The following is a 26,161-nucleotide window of genomic DNA, read 5'->3' on the forward strand; positions in this document are numbered from 1 at the left end:
TATACATTATATACATTATATACATTATATACGTTATGCAATTTAATCAATTTATTTTATTTTAATAATCTTTAATCAACATTACAGAAATATTACAGTTTCAGTTATGTAACTTAATATTTATTTATTTTATTTCTTGAAAAATTTTTCACGGTTTTCTCACCAATATTATTAAATAAAATAATGTAATCTTATAAATTAAGAAAGAAGAGTCCATATAAAATTGCATTTGATTTATGCTTTTATAGACTTTCATAAAGAAATATCTAAGATAATTTTATTATTATTATTACAGTTATATTTTGTATGTTGTACGCATACATATAACATGGAATAGAACCCAACAATATACATGACCCACATGACACGGAAGTCGAAGACTGTATTACTCGCCGGAAATATACGTAACATTATAGTTCTATGTGCACGTTATGTACAAAGAGAGGCGCTAGTAGACGAGTTCCATTTAAAAGGCGGGCTCGAAGTGCTCGAACCAGACATTATACGCGCGTGCAAAACAGTGTTTATTCCGAAATATGTCAGCCGGTTCTTGATGTTCGGTTTCAACGCGAAATAACGCGAAAGATAAATCATGATTATGATCGAGCGACGCCCACTACGGAAGCGATTCTTATAAGACGGTATATGAGCGAGTCGATTTATCGTAAACACTGGAATTCGTGCGTCCAGTCGTTTAGGTTATCTCCCTCATCGTCGTTCGGATTTCTCTCTTCTTTCCTTTTCTCTTTTTTTTTTCCTTTAAATGGAAGAAACCGCGCCTAATTCACCAAAATCACAATTAGGAGAAAACAGTTGCGTTAACGAGTCAAATGTTGATACGATCTACAGTGACAATAACACGGAACGTCATGGGGAGTGCACGCCGCAACAATCCGAGAAATGCATCAACAATTCTATTTTCAATACCATTTCCAAGATCGTTAATCCCACCACAAAGGTAAACTTTTCTTTTTTATCTCTAAAAGGTTATTTTTAGCTGGACATTTCTTTGAAACAATTCTGTAAAGAACTTCACTCAAAATTGCGTTAAAAGGTGCTCATTCCTAACCTATATAATTTGTACATGAGTAAAATGTATAATTTTGGAAGTAAACAGAACATATTTCGGAATAAAATTATCTTGGACATTTCTTGATGAAGGCCTAAAGGCATAAATCTTTTTAAATGTAATTTTATACTGACTCTTCTTTTTGGATTTATTATTATATAATTTTATTTAAACCTTAAGAAATAATATATAAATATAATATAGAAATAATATAATAATTGGTAAGAAAACTAAACATATTTTTAAAAATGTGATAAATAAATATTAAGTTGCGTAAATGAAATATGTATTTTTTTTGTAATGTTGATTAAGGACTATTAAAATAAGATAAATTGATTACATTACACTGATACAATGCATATAAATATATTGTTTATATTGCAATACATAACTTATCCAGTCACAATCTTTTTCATAAAGAAATACATGCTTTAATTTATATATTTCATTTCTTCTTTTTTTTTGCTAGGTACCAGATATACAGGATTTTAAGATAGTTAAGCCGATAAGTAGAGGAGCATTTGGTAAAGTATTTTTAGGTTACAAGAAAACCAATCCTGAACAGATATACGCAATTAAAGTAATGAAGAAGAACGAGATGATAAATAAAAATATGGCATCGCAAGTGGTAATTGAGCGCAATGCGTTAGCTCTGACTCGTAGTCCATATTGCGTGCAACTCTTTTATTCGCTGCAGTCCATCAGCAGCGTGTATCTAGTCATGGAGTACATGGTGGGCGGCGATCTCAAGAGTCTACTTGGCGTTTATGGTTTTATGGAGGAATCCATGGCGGCATTTTACACGGCGGAAGTTTGCCTAGCGCTTGAATATCTTCACTCGCACGGTATTGTGCACAGGGATCTCAAACCAGACAACATGCTTCTCTCACGCGAAGGACACGTCAAGCTTACGGACTTCGGACTCAGTCAGATATCATCATTTCACAGGGATCTCGAAATATCAGATCTAATGAATCCTTTGACTCCCAGCTTGTGCACTAGGACGCCTGGCCAGCTGCTTTCACTAACATCTCATCTGTCTTTTGGTTCTGGTCAAAAATCTACCAACGAATCGATTGTCAGTGACAGGAGCACACCAGCCATGAATTTACTTTCTGCTTTGCAAAGAAATTGCAATCTTAAATCCGCAGAGCATATGTCGCCGAATTCGGTCATATCCTCTGTCGCGTCCGGAGATTATTCTCGAATATCTGGCGTTACACCTTTTCAATCGGCGGAGGATTTGCGCTTCGAGCAAAGTAACGAGGAACAAAGTACAGAAGAGGAGGACGGCACCATTGAAAAGCGCGATGGTCTGGATAGCTCTAGTAGTTATCACACCTGCGAGGCATCTTCTAGCACACAAACAAATAATCATACCGATCAGAATGCAGAAGAGGAAGGAGAAGAAGAGAAAGACGAATCTACGCTCGAGGCCGAACAATCGCAGCATCGGTCTCTTGGACATACTAGTCCTGTAAGCACTTGCACGAATTCATTCATGATTCGAGGATCAAAGAAAAGAAAGCGAGACTGCGCAAGTGCAACAACGGGATTAACGTGTGAGATCGACGCGATAGACCTGGATGTCGTTAAGACACCCAAAAGAAGCAACCGTGACTCTATATTTCCTGACACGAGTCCAACAATTAACGTTGTTTCCACAAAAGCAGCGGATATCATTGCTGGTTTAGCGGAAAACGATGGGAACAAGACACCGAATCAGGACACCGAGCAGAATACTGGATCTACGGGTAGAGTAGCTTTTAGCACACCAGTATCCTCCGCTAGGCAAAGAGATCGCAATGAGAAGCAGCAAAAGTACCAGGAAGAGGATGACGCGAGAATTTTGATTAAGACGAGATTTCGCTTACCATCCACTTCGCATTCCACTCATGATCCGCACACGGATTCGGACAACACGTCCGAGGGTCATCGATCGCCCCAGGGTATTTCGCCCATCAAAACACCCGCGACGTCGGGCAACTGTTACACGCCCTATAGAACACCCAAGTCCGTTAGACGGGGCGGCCAGGGTGGCGCCAACAGATCAGACGACCGCATACTCGGCACGCCCGATTACCTCGCCCCGGAATTGTTGCTTAAACAGGGTCACGGACCGGCCGTTGACTGGTGGGCATTAGGCGTCTGTCTGTACGAATTCTGCACGGGCTTGCCGCCGTTCAATGACGAAACGCCGCAAGCAGTATTCGCGAACATTCTTGCACGCGATGTTCCATGGCCCGAGGATGAGGAGGCACTATCGTCGGCAGCGACCGATGCTATCGACGCATTGCTCACCTTGGATCAAACTTCTCGTCCCACAGCGAGGGAGGTGCGTACCATGACTCTCTTCTGCGACTTCCCCTGGGACGAATCGTTGAAAGCGGTACCCCCGTTCATTCCGCAGCCGGACGATAAGTATGATACGTGCTATTTTCAGAGTACGTCGCCCCGGTATTATATAATATCGTTGTCGTTTTAAAAACAATACCGTAAAATATGAGAATTAAAATTTCAAGTGTACGTAAAACAGTTTCTATATTATCAAAATGCAAATTGGAAATGTCTAAATAGATTTATCAATATGTAATTGTTAGAATGCGAAAAGCATTACCATTATATTTAACGTTAAGATCACTGCTGAATAAGATTTCGAATATTTCAGAGCCTTACAGTTTCTTATTATAGAGAAAGATATATATTATAACTGTATTTTCAACACTATTATTACGCGGTATTATTTTTTCTTAAACGACATTAAAGCATTAATAATAGTATTGGCGGTTAACAGGAGAATTTTTTTTTCTTTTTTTCCAGCGCGGAATACTATGCAGCAATTGAATGTTAGTAATTGCGATACATAGTCTTCGGCGTATCGTGTGCAGACGTGGCAGAAACAGAAGCCTATAATATCGAAATCGTTACTATATATAAATTTATTTTTTATATACTTGTGTATATGTATAGCAATATAAAATAGAAAATATTTTGTTACTACTCGTAATCATCGAGTTTGTTGATCTCTACAGTAGATGGATGATGATGATTTTATTTAATGATGAGAGAACGTACACAGAGAGCGCGATGATATGAAACTTAAAATAGAATGTCGCGTAATTAAAAAAAAAAAAGATCGACATAGTATAAAATTTTCTTAGAGAGGCGATTTGTTTTCGCTTTCAACTACGAAAACCGATATTTTTAATATCGCTATTTGTTAAGGCTTGACGATTTTTATCACATTTTTCAAAGCGAGTGTGATAGATTTCGCGTTTCTTCAGCAATCCCTCTCGTCGAAGAAACAGCGAAAAGGGACATGACGGTAAATATGAGCGTGTTTTCTACTTTAAATTCTTATAAATCCATGGCAAAAAGTGTGTCACTCTTGTGTACACGCCTGGATATTGTCCTTTTCCACATCCTATGCCCCAGGATACAATGCCAACTTGTGTCCAGCGACCATCGTTCACCATTAAAGGTCCTCCACTGTCGCCCTACAAATCACAATGTCATTAATTCTTATATAAAATTTGATAATAAATTTAAGTATATATTTACATCCCGCAAAATAAGTCCGTATCTGAACTTCCGATTTTCTTACAAACTCAATTTTTTGCCCAACTGAATCCATATTTCTTAGTATATATTAATTGATTAATAAATACTGGTCGTATTCGAGTTATGAACAACGAATCATACTTGATTTTAAAACAATGTGAAATCAATATATAGATACAAACCGAGCATGAATCTTTAGCGGCTCGACCAGCGCACAGGAAACTGTCAACTATACCACCTGGTGCCGCTGTACCATATTTCAGTTTACACTCGCTGTTCGACCACACTGGTATTGAAACTTCTTGCAAAATCGCTGGTTGTGGCCCACCTAATTGAGTAATATAATAAATTACTATTAGTGTATTCTGCCTACGAGTATATTTTCTAAGAGATGTTCTTAAATATTCTTGAATAGCCGCGTTACGAATAACTATTTGAAAAATTGATAAACAAGAATATTTAAGAGAGTATATAAATGTTAATTACACACTTTTTCATTTTAATTCAAAGTAAAAATATTGTCCTTGATGCGACTATTCGCGCGAGTTAAAGACGTGTTAATGCGTAAAAATATTCCTACTTTCTCTCAAAGAACCCCATCCAATGACGGTCGCAGTCTTGCCGGAATACAATTGCGATCCGCTAGGAAGACAGATAGGTCGTATTTGTTCGGTAAATTCCACGGGCTCGCTTAGCGTAAGAAGTGCCACGTCGTTGTAGAGCGTACGGGAGTTGAAGCCTCGATGTCTCACGACTCTCTTCACGCGTCTCTCGATGTGACGAATCTCGGTATTCGTTTTAATGTTGTGGTCACCGAGGCGTACTGTCAACCTCGCAACGTCCCAAGAGTTCATACTGGGAATATAGTACATTTTTTTTGTTAGATATTTCAAAATTCTTCTAATTTAATTATTTATTTTAATTATTTATAATTAATTGCAAGGAATTATATCAACATAGTACATGTATATTAATAGTAGAAAAATAGTTTTAGACCTTATGTTATTTTGGTTTTTAATTTGCGGAATAAAATAAATTGATAAATTGGACTCACTTTGCGACGCAGTGCGCCGCCGTCAGTATGTGCGTGTTATCAATGAGCGATCCGCCGCAGAATTGTCGTCCAGCGTTGAACATCGCGGCGATCCATGGCCATTCGCCCGGGTCTGCATTTTTCCCTCCTACGATACGCTCTTGATCCTGATTGCCGTTCTTGGCACCGCACTCCGAGAGATTGGCACTGTTGATTGGAGACTTGCTGGTCGTCGACGTGGACGTCGACGAGGTGGTCCACCAGCCCGGCTTCTTCGTCGGCCACGTGGTGGCGACGCTAGGTCTTTTGGAGTTCGTGCTACTTGGTTGCGACGTAGTTGAAACCGTCGGTAGACCAGGCGAAGGTGGATGAGTCGGAAGCGGCGGTATCGTGTGATCGGGCGGATGTGTGGGAATTGGCGGTGGCCAAGTAGGTGCAGCCTGAGGACGTGCTATCCCCGCGCTCTCGCTTTTCTTCTTATTGTCCTCCACCTAAAACCGATTTATAATTTAATTTCGTTCAATTATTAAATAACGCGAAAACAGAAAAGAAAGACTCTCAGTGATAGAAGAAAGGAATGATCATGGTATTACGCCCGACAAAAGGAAGGAATGCGCGCGAGTACCGAGCAATAAAGCGCGGGCCGTAAAAAGGCCTTTTGTGAAATCGTATTGCCGAATCGACGCAGCAGGGATATAACTTTCTAATAGGATCTAATGGGCTTTAATTCAGATCACGTATAATTTTTACGAGTTCTCGGTAGCGAAAGTGATTACCACGAATAGAACGGGAACGCGTGTGCGAATATGTATTAAGTTTTATGGAATTAGGTCGAATCGTTTAAATAACTCACACTCGTTTGGATGCCTTACCTGTGGATTATCCGCGGTAGGATTGTCGCAGTTATCAGGATCAGGGATCAAAGGATGTAGATTAGAGCAGCAGATCCCGAAGCTCGGGCTTCCATCCTCGCGGACATAACTGCATGTGTCATAAACGCCGAGGACCCAGCCGTCCAGAGCACCGAGGTCCGGAATCTTGAAATACGGATAACACTCCTTGAAGGTCGTGCACCGACCGATTTCGCCTTTCGAAGTCAAGCAAGTCTCGCGAGTCGTGGCTCCGTTCCAAAGAATGCCCCGACCCTCCCTCGATCCGAATTGATCGATTGCGGCTGTAAAAAAATTGAATTTTCACATAACTCGTTTATATTTTTCTAAAGTAGAAGGTAAAGCACATTTCTTTTTGGAGATAATTCCTATAATATATTTATTATAATTAATGTACTGTCTATCTCTCCTTTTTTTCAATTTTTTGACATAGTCTGTCATTACCGTCCATTTATGATATTCTGTCACGCTGATCATGCGTTATCTTGAAAATTTCAGCGAGATTTATTCAGGTATGTTGCTTCAATCTTTACCCGTTAAAATGTCCGTATGTTATCATGTTTACCATCGTAGAATCAGGATGCACCGAGCATGCTTATCTCAGCACGTACTCAAGAATGCTTATGCTTTAACATGTAGATGCATTAATGTCCGGATACATTAATATACATGACGTGAGTGTTTTTCTGATGTCAAGCAGAACTAGAAAAAATTGCGATAAAATTATTGGAACGTTGCCCTTTAATTTAAATTTAATTTGTCGTCCGCAAAAGCTTAACAGTTTATTGCACTGACAATTATCTACATGACGAATATAAATTGCATAATTAATTGAAAATTAATTTAAAAGTATAGACAAATTTTTAGAATTTGCCCGTTACAAATTTTTTGTATTAAATTATTACGTTGTCAAGATGAACAACTCAGTACATACATACAATGTTTGTTATGTATGCAATGACCGATCGATCATGAAACTGAAAAGTGTGTAAAAGTAAAAAGAAAACAGATACTTTTTAAGAAACGTTTTTCTTACGTTGCTCTTTTTGCATCAATGAAAAGTTGCATCAATAGAAATTGCATACGAAAGCGAAAAATTTATTTTTAATACTGTCAGCTGCGTGAAATTTGTTTTGCGCGGTGAATAATCGAAACATCATAATAGAATTCCATCGAGATACTTAGCAGTGAGTTCGCTGACCTACGTGAGGCACAAGATATACACGTACATCGAAGGTGATGTTTGTGCGCGCCGGGAGAACTTCCGGTTGCCATGTATGGGATGTGCGAATGATTATTTGATTTTTTATATGTATTGCATCTGTTAGATTTCCTGATATTATCGACCAAGAAAACAAAAATTCGATACATAAAAAGTCGATCGTTGATCAACAAAAAAAGTCACACAGAAGTCGCACGATTGTTGTGTTCTTGATTAATGACTAATCAAAATAATCGATGATATAACTTAAAAAAAAGAACAAATTTTTGGGATATAGGTAATTATACGTGAGATGTAAAAGAGAATAGAGATGCATCGATTTTTTTTATTAATATGATATTTAAAAATATCTGCGTAAAAATTGAGCTATTTTAATTTTTGAGAAAACAAAGACCGTGGAATTTAAAAAAATTCTTTAATTTAAATTTTGATTAAAAAATATATCTTGTTATATATTATTTCAAAGTTTTAATTAATTAAAATTAAGAAACTTAGATAGCAGAATAATACTAAAAAATAAAAAAATATTCTGTAGGTGTCTTCTCCGTCAATGATTAATGACAATTAGAAAACTTTTCGCGTTATTATTTAAAATTAATCTTAATTTTATATCTACATCGTTTTGCTAAGAAATTGATCCACCAAATTTCTTGACTTGTAGTTTTGAATTAAAATTATCGAAACGCGCATTGTGGAATGCCGAATAAGTAGATGCAGACGAGCGTGTGTCACGAGAGTCGAAAATTAATCGAAAAGTGCATATGAGAGATTTTATATGAAACTGTACTTGAAATCGATACCAACCTTCGACGACGACGGTGTTGTCATCCTCCTCCGGGTGAACGTCGTCGAAGTTCAGTGATCTAGACAGGGGTTCGACGGCCGCCGCGGATACGATCGTCGCGATCACCTGCACCACGAGCACCAGCACCAGCATCGCGAACGGCGACGGTCTGCCCGGTGGTCGATTATTCATACTCCGAGTTGCCAGAATTGTATTACGTGCAAAGAACTCAAGGTGCCGCGAGAAGAGACAACGAACGGTGCGCGGGAGCACGGGACTTACAGGTCCACGTGCGCGAGAATCACCGGCAGGGAACCTGCCGACTCCACTAGGCCGCCTAAGCTGCTGAATAGCCGCTGCTCGAGCTTATAACGGGCTCGCCCTCCTCCTCGATACAACGCACGAGGTGTTCTCGCGCACCTTTCTTCTCTTGCTCTTTTATCATCCTCTCGATGGCCGCAGGGTAAAGGATAGGGCTCAGACGGTAGGGAGGATAGACGGTAGAGATCAGACGAGGTCTCCTCGCGGTGATGTACAAAATAATCGTTTCAGTTATTTATGCTCCGATGCGCGCAAAGTGGATTGATTCTATCGCGAACAGAGAATTGATTTAGAGCAACTGGGATGTGCTAGGAATTGTCTCTGCTCTTTAATTATACCTCTAAAAACCGTATATATAGAAATTACTTTAAATTATAATTAAAATGAAATTGAATTCTGCTATATTTTATTATTTGGATATTTTTTTCTTATTTATAATTTAAAATTATAAGTAAAATATTGTAAATGTACTTGTTATATATATATATATATATATATATATATATATATATACTTTAAAATTCTTACAGTTTTATTAATGCTAAAGAAATAATTTTATTATATAATATATGATTTTACAAATTGTAAGTGCCATTGTGGGTGAAAAATAACATTATATATATATATATATATATAAAAATATATTACATATTATTATATGTATAATAATTAAAAATTATATATATGTATATAAAAAGACAATCTTCTTTCTATTTTACATTATGATATTCTCATATAATTTTTTACAACAATAAATATTTTGCAATGTAACATTAATTTTTATACAACTTATGCTTGAAGCAAATTTTTCGGGAGATATTCGTGAATTATTCTGACCATGTAATGCGTCGACGCTGACGTCCATTTGTGAATGGGATTTAAGTTATCTTGATTATGTAAGCTGTATGATGGAACCGGATCATGCTTGATCGGTCTTTGATCGCGCGGTTTGTGTTCAACTCGAACGCCGCGCAATGGCATTTGCATAGAGAGCACGATCCTTCGCATCTTGGCCTTGAAGATGCCAAGAGAAGGTTGCATATAAGGGACGGCCGTGAACTTGCTTACCGCGTGATCCCCGCCTTCTGGTCTCTATCTCGACGCTACGTACTTACGCATTTCCTTCCGCCGACGGCGATTATAGAATCGTCTTTTTCCCTTATGATGATCTTTTCTTTATATACTCTAAGCTACCTCAGTTCTTAACTCAAGCTTATTGCACTCGTGCCATTCATCTAACAGCGTTGTGCAATAATATTACGTATATTTTAACGTAGTGTAAAGTGATAAAAAAAATTATAAAAAGATACTCATTAGATTAGTAATCTAAGAAATAATAATGGATGCTTTTATATGAACTTTATATGAAGTGTCTCACGAGCTGAAGCGAATGAAACGTACAAAATATTTTATTACATTTGCACGTATCGTAGGCAGGTCTTTCGCTAGAAACAGTCCATTGGAATGAGATCTTCGATCTTTCGCGGAGGTATAAACAGTACCTTCCGCAGGAGAGCGAAGAGCGGAGGACCTTGAAGTGTACGTCAGGATCGCGATACCTAGGTCGACGAACCCCATTCCAAAGGGTGGAGGGAGGAAGAGAGATTTTAAGTTCGTGCGTTCTTTGACCGTGCATTCTTTGAACGGTTAATAACCACTTACTGTCGACATCTCGGAGAGATAAAATCTTTTTTTGTTGTCGCTCGCGAAACAGGGCTCGGTAATCGATAAAGACAGCGGGTTAGTGTCTAACTCGCCAAACCGGACTTTGTGCCGAAAATATACGCGTATTACCAAGGTCCGGTGATGGGTAGCGATCGTGGGTGGATCTCGTAACTTTATTTTGTGTGTCTACCGTTTATACAACCGTGTGTCAAATTTCGTAATGTTTACATTTATTATCGACATAAAATTCTCATCAGAACGCGAGAGTCTAACAAGAAGCGTCTTTTACTACGGAAGTTCAATGTCTTGTTCAAGTCGTTGACCTATTATTATGAGAACGTCATGCGACGTGTATGCTGAAAATTTAACATACGTAAAATTGAGTTCAAGATTTTGTACTGACGCCACTGTAGTATTACTGGACCTCGTTGGTGAAATCCTTCCTCCGAAACGTGCAAACCGGTTGGGTCGGGATTACTCGTAATTAACTGAGAGATATCGAAGTCGTTTGTTGCGGTTCTAACGACGTCATTTGAAAGGAAGGGTCTATGAAAGGGAAAAAAAGTTATCTGTACATATGTTGACAGACAGATAAATAAAATTAAAGAAGCATAAAGTTACAAACATAGTTAAGTTTTGATTGATGAAAATTGATAAAAATTCATTAATTCTTACTTATCTAAAAAAATCCTCAAGGTGAATACACCTAATAATGTTTTAGTGTGTAAACATAGAGTACTTCGTGAAACCGGTCATGAATGATAATATTACGATCGAAAATTTCCTTTCATTCATTTCCTTCTTTATGTTCTGTTACTACTCCTCATGACGCGATATAACGGAGTAGATAATAAAACGGTTTCACTTTCATAACGTCATAAAAGTTATACGCATCATTGCTTATGAATATATTGAGTCATTGAATCCTATTATATATTTAAAAATCTTATTGCTTAGAAATCATAATTGATTCCTCTGTTAGATAAGATGTTTACGACGGTGAATTGAACTATATATAAACTATACATACTTTTATTCTATATATATATAAACGTAACAGTAATTATTGTAGATTGAGCCGGTATTATGCAAAGAATTCGATACCAGTTTAAAATATTAACGGCATATCAATTCAAATTTATTATACAGCTCTGGGGCCTTAAATCTTTTTATAGTGTTTATTAATATTGATTTATCATCTTTATGCGTGGTTATTTGTTGACATTCGCGTTGATACAGCAAGCAAAACCTGTTAATTTAAAAAGCAGATCTAACCATGTATACGTCAGCGTGTGTGTATCAGGGAATATTGAGAAATTCATTATCATTCGCCGATGAGTGAATGTTATTGATCATTTCTTGGGAAATAAATATCTTGAAGAATTGTACCGAGTCGTGAAATTTGCGAGGAAATAATTCCTTGAAATAATATGCAAAGAATTTTTGGCACACTTTTGAAGAACGTTTCTGCTCGGAACTTCTTCTTTTACGAGAATAAATTTAAATTTTATCCTATTTACTCTTTATAAATAGAATAAAATTTGAATTTGAATTCTCGTAAAAGAAGAAGTTCTAAGCAGAAACGTTCTTCAAAAGTGTGCCAGAAATTCTCTGAGTATATTCATAGATTGGTTCCGTAAAATATACATTGTACGCAACCGATCGACATATGTGTTCCTATCGCGCGGGGCAAAACAGAGAACAACACAAATACTACGCCTAAGAACTATAATTCACGTCAGGGCCAGTGACCCTACAAGGTCTTGGATTCTCGCACGATTGCCACGATGCTTACATACACACCAGCTGACTTCTAGCCGACGATGATAGCCGCCTGACTAAGTCGCGCTGTAACCACTTACACTCTCCGTCTCCCTGTCCCTTCTTGTGTCCGAGGAAATACGCAAGCTGCATCCCGTAATCAAGGCGCCAATTAATTCCCCTCTGTAGTTTTTATTTGCAAACTGTGATCAGGCTCCCGTATCTCAGAGTAATGTGAGGAGATTCTTACTTTAACGAGTATTTGAAGCTTCTCTCTTTTGAGAAATAAACCATCAGAGTTTTTACAAAAGATAGATACATAAATTTAAAAAATGTTTGACCAGAATTCTTTCGAAAAATTATAAATTTTTAATATAGATCTGTCAATTATTTTTAGTAGATCTATTTCTAATAAGAAAGTATTTTTCTATAAAATTTATTATAAAAATTGCAGAATTTAAATTCTTTATATTTCATATTATGGAAAATTTACTAAATTCATTATTAAGAGATCGTTTAATTTTTGGCGAGTCTGTATTTATAAGTTGAAATTAATCGGCTACCTTCTTATTGACGATCGCGTCGTAATTGTTATCGGATTCATGATTGATCGGGATTAAATGTAATCCCCCTGTCATCGAAGTCGAATACATATCATTCAGATCACGTTCCGTTAGTCGATTTGGCGTGGGATAACGTCGCACGCTTGTTTCGTGCTAATCGTACTGGATGTGTCATGTCAGGCTTTTTCGGATAAGCGATTCCATCGAAGTGTCTGTTGGAGAGACACGGCTCGTTAAGGTACGTCAGCCGTGAAATGCGCGCGGACCCTTCTGAAAGCGGCCTGACGTTCTTCGCAGCGTCGCTGATTTTATGGTGCACTCCCTTCGTTCTTTCTCTAAGACGTGGAATCTTCTTTATCTCTCCTTATGGGTTTCCACGCTCGGAATTCCCTTTTTTTCCTTTTGAATTCCTCGCCAACAGGTTTCCTTCGGGTGCTGCATCGCAATCGCCTCAGCGCTGCGTGAAACGAAATAAAGCGAGAACCCGTAACTTTTATAGCAGTAATGACGAGAACAATGAAAAGACTCGACTACTATTTTCTGTGATTGTATTAGATTCTTCAATTTTTCGAATCTGTTAAAAGCACTTGCTCATTTGTATACGATTATATTTTATATGTATTTTTTTTGTTGATGGGCGAACAAAATTGCTTAAGACGTTTTTAAGCGCGCATGAATACGTATCAGATTTATTATGTTAATATAATCTTTTTTTATCTTGCGTATATATATCGCGGAACTCTGTGAAATGGAATGAGGCATTGAATCATACTTATGCTAATGAGGACTCCGGAGAAACGAATTACTATCATACGTCATCAAATCGATGAATACAGAAATGATTGATGTTGCGATACGGAAGATGTATATGTGAAAATATGTGTGCGAAACGTGATTATATAACATCAGTACCTTGAAACGCGAGAACGAACAATATCAATCTATCATTTGAAGATAAAAGATAAATATTTCAACTAGTTTTCTTCGTTTTAGATAACTTCACGTCTCTTTCCTCTCTGTGTATTCTTATCATCATTTATTTAATTTTCTTAATTATCTTATGTGATATGTGTAATAAGAACTAAAAAAATATATTGTCATATTGGTCGATTCCACGATCTTTATATATTTTGATATGCTCTACTTTCGTGAAAGTATTTCAGGTTTACAATGATATTTGTTAGATTGACACTTAATATTAATAATATGAAGAATTATGGTCACAGGCACGGCGATAAAGGTAACAGCAGAGTTTGTCTTCAGCAGTGAAGGAGGCGTACAATTTTTTTTTATAAAACGTACTAATATAATATTTATTGTTGTAATAAACATCATAATAATATAATATCACCTCTGGCACAATCTCACGATGGCAAGACAACGCGACGGTAGTAAAACAATCGTACTGTGGGCACTCTCGAATCCTATATCCTTCAACGTAGCTCTTGCTTCCGACAGTGCTACTTCATACGGTGCTTTCGATCCAACCGGCAACGGTTTCTTTTTTTTTATGCATTCCTCTATTTCTAACAATAAATCTAAAGCCCGCGGGCTTGTACCACGTCGCTATTTACGTCATTTAAGTACGATATCGGGACGGTTCGGAAAATCGTCGCGAGGGGACCGCGATCGCATTCCACGTACACGCAAGTTTACAGCCTCCGAAAAAGCGGAAGCGATGACAGGCAGAGAGACGCGATTTCCGGTTGCTACCGGCGGACATAATCGATGCTCCCTCGCGACGACGCTGGTCTCCGCCCGGCTTTTATAACGTAGAAAATAATATTAATAATCGTAATGATAATAAAGAGATAATACTATTATAATAAGATGGCTTGATGAGAAAGACACGGCCGTTCGTTCATGTAACGAGTCGTATTTTTAGACCTCATTTTGAAATGCAACGGCAGCGGTTGAGGGACACGAGGGTGATAGGTAGGGGATATATTATGATATTACGCGAAAATGTCATGGACTAAAGCTAACCAACGGTCTTGGTTTCATACATCTATCTTGTAGAGATTGATTTCGTATAAATTCTATCTACCTCTCTTTCTCTCTTACATTCTTTGACGTTTCCGTAGGCAAGCATTCGGAGCTATCCATTCACGCTTTGCACGCTCTTTCTCTCGGTTTCTCTCTCTCTCTCTCTCTCACTTCTTGCCTTTCTTTCTGTATTATTTGCATTCTCACTCGTGAGCACAGACATTCATTCTCGCGTATAAAAATAATAATAAGATTTCCATAATAATAATATAATAATATAGTATCTATAATTATAATGATGTCTGGTTCGATTTTTTACGCGCGCACGCGTGCACGTAATTGAATAGAATCCATAAAATTAATAATATCCGTCTATATATGCTATCTGCAATAAATGTAACAAAAAATAGTACTTAGCAATAATAGAAGGCATTTTACAAGCGTATTTTGATCGTTGCTTTGATATCGGTATGTATCAATGTACATTTAACATCAAATGAGATATGTGTCGTGACCGCGATTGTTCTGCTCTAATCTAACGGTTCTAACATAATTGGCAACAGATACGTGTATATTGGTCTTATGTCTGTATATGTATGTGTATGCGGATCAACGGATATCCGTATTGTCTCTTCATGCGTGTGGGCATATACGTCATCAAATGCGCGATATAGGCTGGCAAGTGACTCGCTTTCACATCGCGGTGGCACATTAAAGTTACTTCAAATTTTACCTTACGAACTATATAACCACGGATTATTGATATCGATATTATGCTGTCTTTCATTTCACATCGTTTCATAAATTCATTATAGCTCGAGTAAAACATACTCGTCGCGTAACCAGCACTAGTTCTTATCTCGCACAGGTTTCGAATCAATATCTCGAAAGTGAAAGAACTCAAGATACACTCATATGTACAAAAATAAAATTAATAATAAATAAATACTGTTTGCAATGTGCAGATTGGTTCAAATTCGATCAAAAATTGCCAACATCGATTTGTATCCGCATTAAGTATTTTGTCGGCAGTGTTTGCTGACATAACTTGACCGCAGATTGACAGAAACCGATCGAATTCACAGATTCTACTCTATTTCTGCCGTCAGTCTATTTCAAACTGCGTAGCAAGTATGTTAAAAATCTATTTAATTTCTGCCAATAATTAGCAAAAACTTTGCTATATCTCTGCTAATATTTTATTAACAGTACTGTATATGCCAGATCTTACATCAAATCTGTAGTTTTTCTGTTGATAAAATTCGGAGTAAATACTTTGCGGAATCTATTCTCGACGGCTAGCTCGGAATGAAATATAAAATGTAATAAAAATGTTTGTATGTGGAAATATATAATCTTTTTCTACTCCAAAGCCGTAGAAAGACAGTTTCATTTATCATTCTATGCCTCGGAGATAAAAGAATACAAACATGTATGATACTTTTTCTCTTCTTAAATTTAATACAACATTCATTGCTTTAGTTTCGAGATATTGACTCGTCATCTTATTCTCCAATGTCTAGACTGGAGTTCCTATATGCGTACGTGCGTGTAAAGAGATTACACTACGGATACAGATATAGCGTGATTATATTACTCTTATTAGTCTTAAGACTTAGAAAAAGTCGTGGCTTCTCGATGCTATCTCGAGTGATGACAGAGAATGCGGCACAGGGAGGCGATCCGGCTTTATGGATTTCTTTTCTTTTTTCTTCACACACATGGCAAGATTTCCGCTTTAAGCCGGCGTTTATTCACGCGCGATGATCGGTTTGCGACTGACAGCGGTATTATGAAATCACGCGACGTCTTCATGCACGCGCGTAAATACATCGGCGCTCGTAAATGTGAAGCTATAAAAGTCTCGTTAGCGACGGCGGCGGGCCAGATGAGAAGAAAGAGTCGATTAGCTTTTTATGACCCGTTGATGAGATTCGAATATTTTTTTTTTTTGTTTCGCTCGCACGTTTTACAACTTCTCGTGTGGAATCGATATTGTTTAAGATTTTATGGATAAAATTGAATCGAGACAGAGAAAGCAGCGGTCAGCTTTTGTCATCGACTAACACAAACATTCGGAATCCATTTTTATTTAGTATGAAAGAACAGCATGGGCTGCGATATATACGATTTCATGGACTTTCGAAAGTGACAATCACATTAAGACCGACGGCACTGATGCGACGAACTTTCTTAAACGTGCGGGTAAATTAGAAGCCCAAACGTCGACGTGCGAATTAAAATACAAATAGAAACAAGTGCAGGACGTTTCATATGTATCTACAATATACGTATACTTAACATATACCGGGATCCTTATATCAATTTTGATTCATTTACATGGCGCTCGCGTTCGCAACGCGACGCTTCCTAAGCTAACAATCGTATCAATATAATTTGTTCATGCGACGCAAACATGTAATATCTTGCTTTTCTTATGCACGGCGACGTACATATGTTTATATTTTTGCACATTCGACTTACTCCAATCGAGTCGAAGCCCATAACTAAAGAAGATCCATTTAACCCTTTCACATTTGATTTTTTTTGAGAGGAGAAAGTCTATGCTTAATATATGATTATTTTTATAAACTTTTGAGCTTACTAAATACAATAAAGATATAATCAAAAATTAAAGGATGCAATAACAAAGTGTAAAAAATAAAATATATTCAAATTTCATAAAAGTTTGAAAGTTATTTTCACGGTCACAAAACATACATTCAATTGATAAACAAAATAAAAATTAAGTTTATAAAATAAAAAAAGGTTTATAAAATCAAATAACAAATTGAATTAGGTTAATAATAAGGCCCAGAAGTTTTCGGGTCAATCTATTATCATACAAATTATTACCAACAGGACCGTTATAAACCTCTATCATTGAAATACAAGAAATTCTAGAATGTCAACATAAATATTATCAGAAATTTATATTATTGGAATCTATATGTATATTATTATCTCAGTTCAAATAATCTTTAGGCAAAGATAACGCTCTGCGCACCTTTCATGATTAATCCGAGAACTTCCGAATTTTCAAATCTTTTGCGTACTACGCAAATAACTTCATATATTTTTATATTTTCTCTATATATTCTATATATTCTTTATATTTTTTAAGTTCCCGCTTTTAATTCCGTATCTCAGTTTTATAAAAAATTAATTGAAGAATCGAAGATTATGAATGAAGTGACTTATTTATATTATATTCTTTTCAAATTTCATATAAATATAATTGTATTTATAATATTCTTTTAGTAAAGCTTACGGATTTTTTTTTAATAAGTTCTGTTTGATAATTATGACTGAATGTCTACAAGAGATTTTTTAAATATTTTAGGATATATCTATACATCTTACTGGACGTGAAAGGGTTAAAGTATCATAGAAATGTTATTAGCAAAACATTCATCAAAAATCTAATAAATATGCATCAAGAAATGTTACAAAACATTTGTTTGTTAAAGTAGGCTTCGATTGTGATATTATATTACAGATCTGAAATTTAGTTGTATTATATTACATTTCGAACCGATTTCGTTGTCGACGCTTATTGTTTCCACTTGCCACTCGTATCTTAATAATAAACCGCTGGACACGTGTAAACAATGTGCATGACATTTCAGCTCAGGAGCGTTTGTATTATAAGAAATGGAATTGTAATCTCCCAAGCAATATTAAGTAGCTAAAAAATTATTTTTAAATTTAGGTTAATAATTGAAAATCTTTTTGTTTAAATAAAACCTTTAAAAATATTATTATAAAATATATTTTTTGCAAATATAATAATAACAATATATATAAAACATTAGAAGGTAATGGCAAACCACCGAGATTATCTCTGCTAAGAGAATCTCTTTTAAATAGACCGTTCGGAACCATCATTAAAATTGGAGGTCCCATAATGTCCCATATACAGAATGAGACATCTAACTTGCACATCTCAAAAAATTTCTAAATTATAAGTTATATGAAAAATTGGTATATACACAAAAATTGCATGACTTCGAGGAGATCATTACAAAGTGTATAAATTTTTTTTTATAAATAGAGGCATTTAAAAAATTTCAAAGTCAATTTTATTTTTTTTAAATAAATACTTTTTTAAAAATAATACATAGTTGCATATTGCAAATTATATAATTTTTTTGAAAAGCAATTATGTGTTTTTTACACCAATTAATTTATCTTATTATTCTGTAAAAGTAATCAAAATATTAAGATATATTTATCAATAAATTAGTAATTTATGAGATATTTTATGTCAAAATAGAATAAAGTATAAATTATTTCGTAAACTATTGATTCTTCGATAGTTTTACATACTTTTATATGCAGGATAAATGTCGAAATTATATTATGTAAAAAAAATCATATAATTCAATTTAAAAAAACAAAGTTGACTTTGAAGTTTTTTTTAAAAGTTTCTACGTATAAAAAAAATTTGTACACTATGTAATAACCCCCTCGAAGTCATGCAACTTTTATATATAATAATTTGTCGTACAACTTATACTTTATAAGTTTTTTGAGGTGTGAAGTTAGCTGCCTCACTCTGTATGTATCTTTGCCGATGTATGCAGGAGAGGTCACCACGTCTCTAACAAGAGACTACGGACTAGAGAAAGATATGTGTATTATTATTAATAATATTATTAACAAAAAGATTTAATTATTAATCGGTTCGCTGTTAAGAGGCGAGTGACAAAAAAGGAAATAGTAAACGTTGACAACGAAATCGACTCGAAATGCAACTAAATTAATCTGTTATACACTATAAGATTTTACACGCCAGAATTCACGTTAAAAAAACCGATTCTTCTTCGAACTATCACGTTGAAAACTCGGTGATCTTCAGATGTATCCTCTTGATTCTTCTTGATTGTCCTTAAAGATAATTAACACGTTGCTACTTGTATCTCTCTCAACGCAGACACGTCATCGAGTATAAACTATACAGGAATCTTCAACACGCGAGAAAGTGTGTTGCTCATTTATTATCCAACGCAAGATGTTGCTGATCCTTCTTTCGAGTGACCAGTTCTCGTTAAACTTACGTAGCGTATTTACACAAACGGTTTTTTGTCCGTTCGAGTTCACGTGTTACTGTTATCGTGAACGTGCACGTGTGCATGCGTGGAATTGGCGAGGGGTGAATGCGGTAGATGTGGGGGCGACGAGGGTAGTTCGATGAGAGTGACGTCGTATCCGGCGGGAGAATCACCCGGATCGCCGGGATCACTCGGCGAGCCCGGATTGTTCGGGTTGCGTTCGCTGCCCGGATCCGGATTCATCCGCGAGTGACTCACCTCCAGCAGGAACAGGTCCTCGTCGACGTAATATCGGATCATGTCGTCGTCAATTTTCGCTGTAATTCTGCAACAGGATAGAGTGACATTCTCGTTAAATCTTCTCGGCGCGACTCGTGAGCGAAAGCGGCGGATTTCGTTCCGGAGAATCGTTCGAGTTGGCATGCAACGCGATAATTCGGCCATATATAATATTGTGATACTTGATGAACGAACTGTGCCATACAATTTTTACCGTGCACGATTAACAAAATGATGATATAATATCGATTAGTGTCAAAATTTTACGGTTAAAAAAATATAATAAGATTTATGCGAGAAATTTCGTATTGCGATGAATATTACTCTTTCCATAACATTTAATATTGTTAAAATACTTGTTTTCCTCTAATATAATTTCGCGATATTAAAATGAGTTTGAAAAAGAAAAATCTTTGGGAAATTATTGTTTAGACTATTGTATTGTCATCGAATCACAGTATTATAACGGCAAAACGATGTCTGTTTTGCGACGAATCTTCAAGATCTCGTAGTCAAAGTGAAAAAAGTGGATCGTAAAGTTCGCGCCACATTGTGCGTAGCTTGAGAGAAAAAGAGAGAGAGAGAGAGAGTGCAAGATAGGGTTTGCTTGAATAACACTGAGCTGTATATAATAATAATAATAACTTATAATAATAATAATAACTTATATGTCGAATAACGAAGAATATCTGTTCAAGGGAAAGATTTCTGCAGAAATACGCAGTGCGTAACCAACGTATGTTGAAAAATATACCCGCAGAATAAATAATCAGTTGAACGAGACGCATGACGATATTAGACGAGGCAAGCAAGGCGTGCATGAGTGCGCTCGTGACGGAAGGCAGAAGACGAGAAGCGTGAAGGATTAGTGGATTAATCAGGCGTGATTGTGCGTAGCGGTAGCGAGATGTAGTCAGCGTGCAGCGACATTCGCGTTAAGGTGATCGACAAAGAGAGGACATTTTTAACGAGAGAGTACACGAGAATGGTGTATACATTTAAATACATATGTCGCAGAGAAACGCGTGTCCGACATTTGAAAGAGGCACGATCATAGGCGAGAGGGAGAGCGAAAGAAAGAGGCAAAGAATGAGAGAGAGAGAGAGACAGAGAAATAGAGAAAGAAAATGAGAGACTACCAAACCAGGCGGAGAGAGTCAGGCAATGTCACCGTTATGGCATGCATCGCGTGGGCGTGCATGCAAGTAAAGATGACACTCTACTAAACTTACCCCTTTGTGTTTTTGCGATAGAGGTTATTAATACTCGAGGATGCAATTTTGTACTTTGACTCAATCTGCAAAATAGAAAAAAGTAGAACATTAGAATTTTGATAGTGGCTTGCGGACCGTCGTTTCGTTTCGCGCACGCGCTCGAGAAAGTGCCCGCGAGACGCGCGTAGGTAGACGCAATATTACCGCGAGAACGACAGCAAAGAGAGAAAGACAGAAGGATAGAGCGAGAGTAAAGTAGACAAGACAGATCGAAACGGAAAGATATAAATGATGAAGAGATATATCGCGCGTCGCAAGAACGCGGAGGCAGTTTAGGATCGTTTAGAGGCGCGGGTCGAGATAGAAATACGTACAGATCACGCGTGTATCAATTATAAGATCCGTTCGTTCGCGGAGCGCGTAGAAACGCGATGAGAGAAGAGAAATTGTTTGATAAAAGAGAAAGAAAGGGTGTCTATCTTATTCCACTTTTTTCCTCCGCCAATTCTGATCGGTGTAACGCGCTCTTATGTCAACGTCCGGTAAGATCGTTAAGAGCCGCCGACAGTCTCGCACATCCGCGAAGGAGGGAGGGGTAAAACATGATCGTACGTCTTGCACTATCGATATTGTATTAATGAGGATCTTGGACACAGTGGACAGTGATGCATGCGCATTAATATTAATTAGCGAGTGGACCAGTGCAAACGGGTATTAATAATGGCGCAGTATGCTTTCACATGCATGAGTAATATATATAGTCTCTCGTGGGACTTGTATATGGCACGTAAATATATATATATATATATATATATATAAATATATGTATATATGCGTGTATAATTTCCGCGCGCATCGAATCGTACGAAACCAAATTGGTATCAATTGAAATCGAAACAGACATTAGCTACCTTCCGGCGTGTGACTTTATTGAGCCTGGAAGTGTTTACCGGGGCTACGTTACAGGAAGCATATCTCGATGGTAGCGATAGTACGTTGCATTATTATTGTCGCTTCTCGTTCTGTTTTCTAGAGCAAGCCTCGCCGGCAAACGTAATCGCGGATTAACCCATTAACGCCCACGGTGCGCATATTCGACGCTGCGCGATGTGCTTTGCATAAAACACATCACTGCTACCGTATGGTATAGTTATACCGGTATCGGTCGCGGTATGGAAATGGTGAGAATTTCCATTTCTCGTTTCCATTTCTACGAGGCATACGAACGAGCTTGTTAGAGACATTATTTTATCTACTTTATTACCGAATGACAAGTATTAATATTCAGTTAATACAAAATTCGCGAAGGCATATTTCCTTTCGATTACACATATTCAATTTATATATCAATGATATGTATCCTCTGCTTCAAGATTAACGTTACACGCACGTCGTACGATTCAAAGTAAAGATCAATAATTTTCTTTATACTGCGGACGTTAAAAGTTCACGACGCAGAATGGTGCCTATGTACCAGCTCTCTACAACTTCCGCTATATTTTCTCTCGAAAATATCTCCGAGAACGATGCAGTTGCAAGCGGATCGTGCGAATCGTGTATTTTCGTAGCTGCAAAAGTCTCTCTGAGATCTCTCTCTACGTGCGCGAAGGCATGAAAATGTTTGCTGTGAGATGTTGATGTGTGTGTGTGTGGGTGGTATAGAAGAAAAGAGTCTTAGAATATTTCTTACAGCGTTGAGCAGCCCCTGTACCGTTGGCGGCGTGACGTGCAGTGGCGTGTAGACGTCTTCCGATTCTTGACGCACGTAAAGCATGACGCGTTCCTCGGAGTCCGCCGGGCGTAGATGCGGCGGCTGCTGTTGCAGGTGCAGCCGATTGCCGACGCTGGACACCACCGCGCCCGTCAGGCCGGTCTGTTGCACCCCCTGCAGCACCGAGCCCTGCAGCTCCTGCACCTGCATCAGCAACGAGTCCTTCTTGTCGTGTAGACTACTGAGATTGTCGGGCGGAAAGTGGTTGTGGAACTTGAGGGCCGGCAGACTCGGCCGGACGATTGGGGGCGGATAAGGACTGCTCCCCCCCGCCTTCAATCCTCCACTTTCACCATTACTGAGGGATGATGTGTCGGTGTCACCCCCGCCCCCGCCGCCACCACCGTAGAAGCCCGACAACTCCATCGTCGAGAACTGTCGTGAAAGAGAGAAGAACAAGGTTTATTTTCACTCTACGTTTTTTTTCTTTTCTTCGCGAGACGACAAGGCTCCTTCGAATTTTACATTAGAAGACGAGGAGTAATTTTGAGGCGACATTCTTTTCTTAATATGTAATATTAAAGAAATTGACGAACTTGCGAAATAGCGAACAAATTGAAAGTCAGCGGCGGCAAGATATAAACTTCTCAGTTTTGATAATAAAAATAATAATACTAATACACATTGCTTAGTTATAATATACTTACACGCAAAAAAAACTAGCCACTGTAACATTATAATAGCCCGTTTTTTTGCGTGTAAGTATATAATAACATCAATTATAATGACAACTCACATATTTATTGCGATAGAGCTAAAAACATAAAAGTATAAAATACTAAAAGATTATTATTCTGGTTCGTTGAACTAAACTGGTGTAAAATTCGAAAGGCTGCATGACTTTAAGAAAATTCACGTCGTTACTTTGCGATGCAAGAGTTGCGGTTAGTGCAGGGTTTCGGCGGGGGTGAGAGCAGAGGATTGCGAATGCCATACGATTTTTCTAAGTTCGCTTTTGTGTCAATTAATTAATTAAGATACATGCTAAGACATAGAATATTTAATCAAAGGCAAATTGTTAATAAACATAGGCGTCTTGTCGTGAGTTTTGTTCTCTTTAGAGCACAAATTAATTAATGTAGCATATTAAAAAAAAATTATCTCTCTTATTTATAATTTATTGTATTTTCGTAATGAGACAATCTCTTTTATAGAATTATTAAACTTAATACCGTAATAAAACATTTCGCGAGATCTATGTTTCTGTAGAACAGAAAGAACAGAAACTAGTCCTTACAGACGACACTATTATTTGTGTTTGAGTAACATACTTGAAAAAAGATGGGTGTGTGTGATTACCTTATCGATAGCATGCTCGGCCGGTGGGGAGAACAGCACAGGCGGTTTGTGCAGATCGACCATGGAGTAAAATTCGCTGCGCTCCGTGACGGGGTGATAAAGCTCGTCGAGCTTTTTTCTGCCGGTCGCCGTCATCTTCCTCTTAGCTGCACGTCTCTCTTCGTCTCGGGTCTTTCTCTCTGCTCCCTACGATAAGCAACGTCATCTCTCAACTTAATTTCAACGATCACATTGCGACCAGGAAGCGATCGCGCGTTATTTACATCGCAAATGAAGAGAAAGAGAGAGAGAGAGAGAGAGAGAGAGGGAGGGGGGGAGGGGAGATAAACATATGGAAATGTACAAGAGTGGTTACCTTATCGCAGAAGACCTTAATTTGACAGTAGCCGCGATGAGAAGGCGGCGTGTATGAATGCGCATGGGGCGGCGGTTCTTCATATGTGTCGACCTGGATATGCAGCGGCAAACCCTTCACGCCTTTCTGACTCGAGAAATCGGTACTGAGACATTGCACCGCCACGTTTATCTGCGGATCAGAAATCGGACAGGTAGCAGCGGCGGAATTGCTTTATTAACGTTTCCGTTAAATGACCATGCAATCGAAATGGGCGCGAGCGGTACGATATTTGCTCGTAGCGCAAGATTGCGAAACGATAAATGATATATATATATGTATATATATATATAAAGAGGGAAAGAGGGCTTGGGGTACATGCATGTCGTTAAGGAGGTAACGTGAATCGACATTTCCGGCGTTCCTTACCTTCGCCGACGCTTCGAGTGGGTTCCAGTAAACGGCAATCGCATTGTGCGCGACTTCCTCTATGCAACCCACCAAGCCAACGCTATTCTTTGTGTCTGTGAACAACGGACGTGACTCTGAAACTCGCGGATCATGTAGGGGAATATGAAGTAGCTAGCGCTGTTCTCGAGACGCTTTTAGATAGAATATGAAAATAACGGAGCATACCTCCGCGATCAAAATCTTACCACTTGTCCATTATGGTTTAGGTAGCTTGCGCAAAAATACAAAAGATTTAGAGATTTAATCAATTATGAATCTCGAGAACTTGTTAAAGAAACTATTATCATTATCGAGGGCTATTATATCATTTTATACTCATTTTTTTATTTATCTATAAATTGTTTAATATCATTCAACCCTATTATTATATTCTATATATTGTTTATATTTATATCATTTTATTTATACATCACTGTACCAGCATCAAGAATCCGTTGTTTGACAGAATGCTGTCTGCCATGCCAAAACTGCCAAGATTTGATTTCGTCTTCCGGACTCTTCTCCTCTCGGAACATCAACATTACTACGCTCTATAAATAATTGTAGAACATATATAAATATTATTAATCATAAGATAGATCAGCTTATTATGCTTATGTATCTGTACGTTATTCCTAGCGGCGAGATAGAAGCGAGGCAAACACATGCGTGAAAGACGCGCGCATGTAAAATATGTTTCACGATGCGTTTCAAGATTCTTTATATTTTATAATCATCGTTTGAGATTCCGCGTCCTTTATTATCAACCTGGCATGTGTGAAGTAGCATAAATAAATGTCTTGTGTCTATACAAAGTTAACTTTCGGGTTTCACGTTTCACTCGGATCGGCGATACGCGGGGACGTACATCGGCCGCGACAGACGCACGCTCGAGCGGGCACACG

The 26,161-nt window shown here is 37.6% G+C and overlaps 3 protein-coding genes across 4 annotated transcripts in view; 1 reads left to right on the plus strand and 2 right to left on the minus strand.

Annotated features, from left to right (window-relative positions):
• Positions 1-463: 463 nt before the first annotated feature.
• LOC105449271 (serine/threonine-protein kinase greatwall) lies at positions 464-3,971 on the plus strand. Of its 2 annotated transcripts, none has more exons than XM_011688389.1 (3): positions 464-958; positions 1,539-3,513; positions 3,890-3,971. In XM_011688389.1, the coding sequence occupies exons 1-3, from the start codon at positions 764-766 to the stop codon at positions 3,934-3,936; spliced, it is 2,217 nt and encodes a 738-aa protein (XP_011686691.1). In that variant the 5' UTR covers positions 464-763; the 3' UTR covers positions 3,937-3,971. The 2 variants fall into 2 exon arrangements, with proteins under 2 accessions (XP_011686691.1, XP_011686692.1); XM_011688390.1 differs by having other exon boundaries at positions 1,539-3,490; positions 3,890-3,966.
• A 134-nt stretch (positions 3,972-4,105) lies between these two features.
• On the minus strand, positions 4,106-8,967 carry LOC105449270 (proclotting enzyme). The gene is made up of 6 exons (XM_011688388.1): positions 8,580-8,967; positions 6,536-6,837; positions 5,685-6,154; positions 5,211-5,485; positions 4,813-4,958; positions 4,106-4,566 (listed from the first exon to the last, which is right to left on the minus strand). The coding sequence occupies exons 1-6, from the start codon at positions 8,749-8,751 to the stop codon at positions 4,414-4,416; spliced, it is 1,518 nt and encodes a 505-aa protein (XP_011686690.1). The 5' UTR covers positions 8,752-8,967; the 3' UTR covers positions 4,106-4,413.
• A 10,637-nt stretch (positions 8,968-19,604) lies between these two features.
• LOC105449273 (protein grainyhead) overlaps positions 19,605-26,161 on the minus strand; it is a 104,158-nt gene continuing 97,601 nt past the window's right edge. Inside the window, exons 9-15 of the mRNA XM_011688391.1 lie at positions 25,696-25,807; positions 25,236-25,330; positions 24,828-24,998; positions 24,473-24,658; positions 23,093-23,548; positions 21,421-21,485; positions 19,605-20,234 (exon numbers count right to left, since the gene is read on the minus strand). Coding sequence (XP_011686693.1) covers positions 19,955-20,234; positions 21,421-21,485; positions 23,093-23,548; positions 24,473-24,658; positions 24,828-24,998; positions 25,236-25,330; positions 25,696-25,807 — 1,365 coding nt within the window. The 3' untranslated portion in view covers positions 19,605-19,954. The remainder of the gene's footprint in view (positions 20,235-21,420; positions 21,486-23,092; positions 23,549-24,472; positions 24,659-24,827; positions 24,999-25,235; positions 25,331-25,695; positions 25,808-26,161) is intronic.

Source organism: Wasmannia auropunctata, unplaced genomic scaffold (genome assembly GCF_000956235.1).
Source record: "Wasmannia auropunctata unplaced genomic scaffold, wasmannia.A_1.0 LD336076.1, whole genome shotgun sequence".
Taxonomy (NCBI): domain Eukaryota; kingdom Metazoa; phylum Arthropoda; class Insecta; order Hymenoptera; family Formicidae; genus Wasmannia; species Wasmannia auropunctata.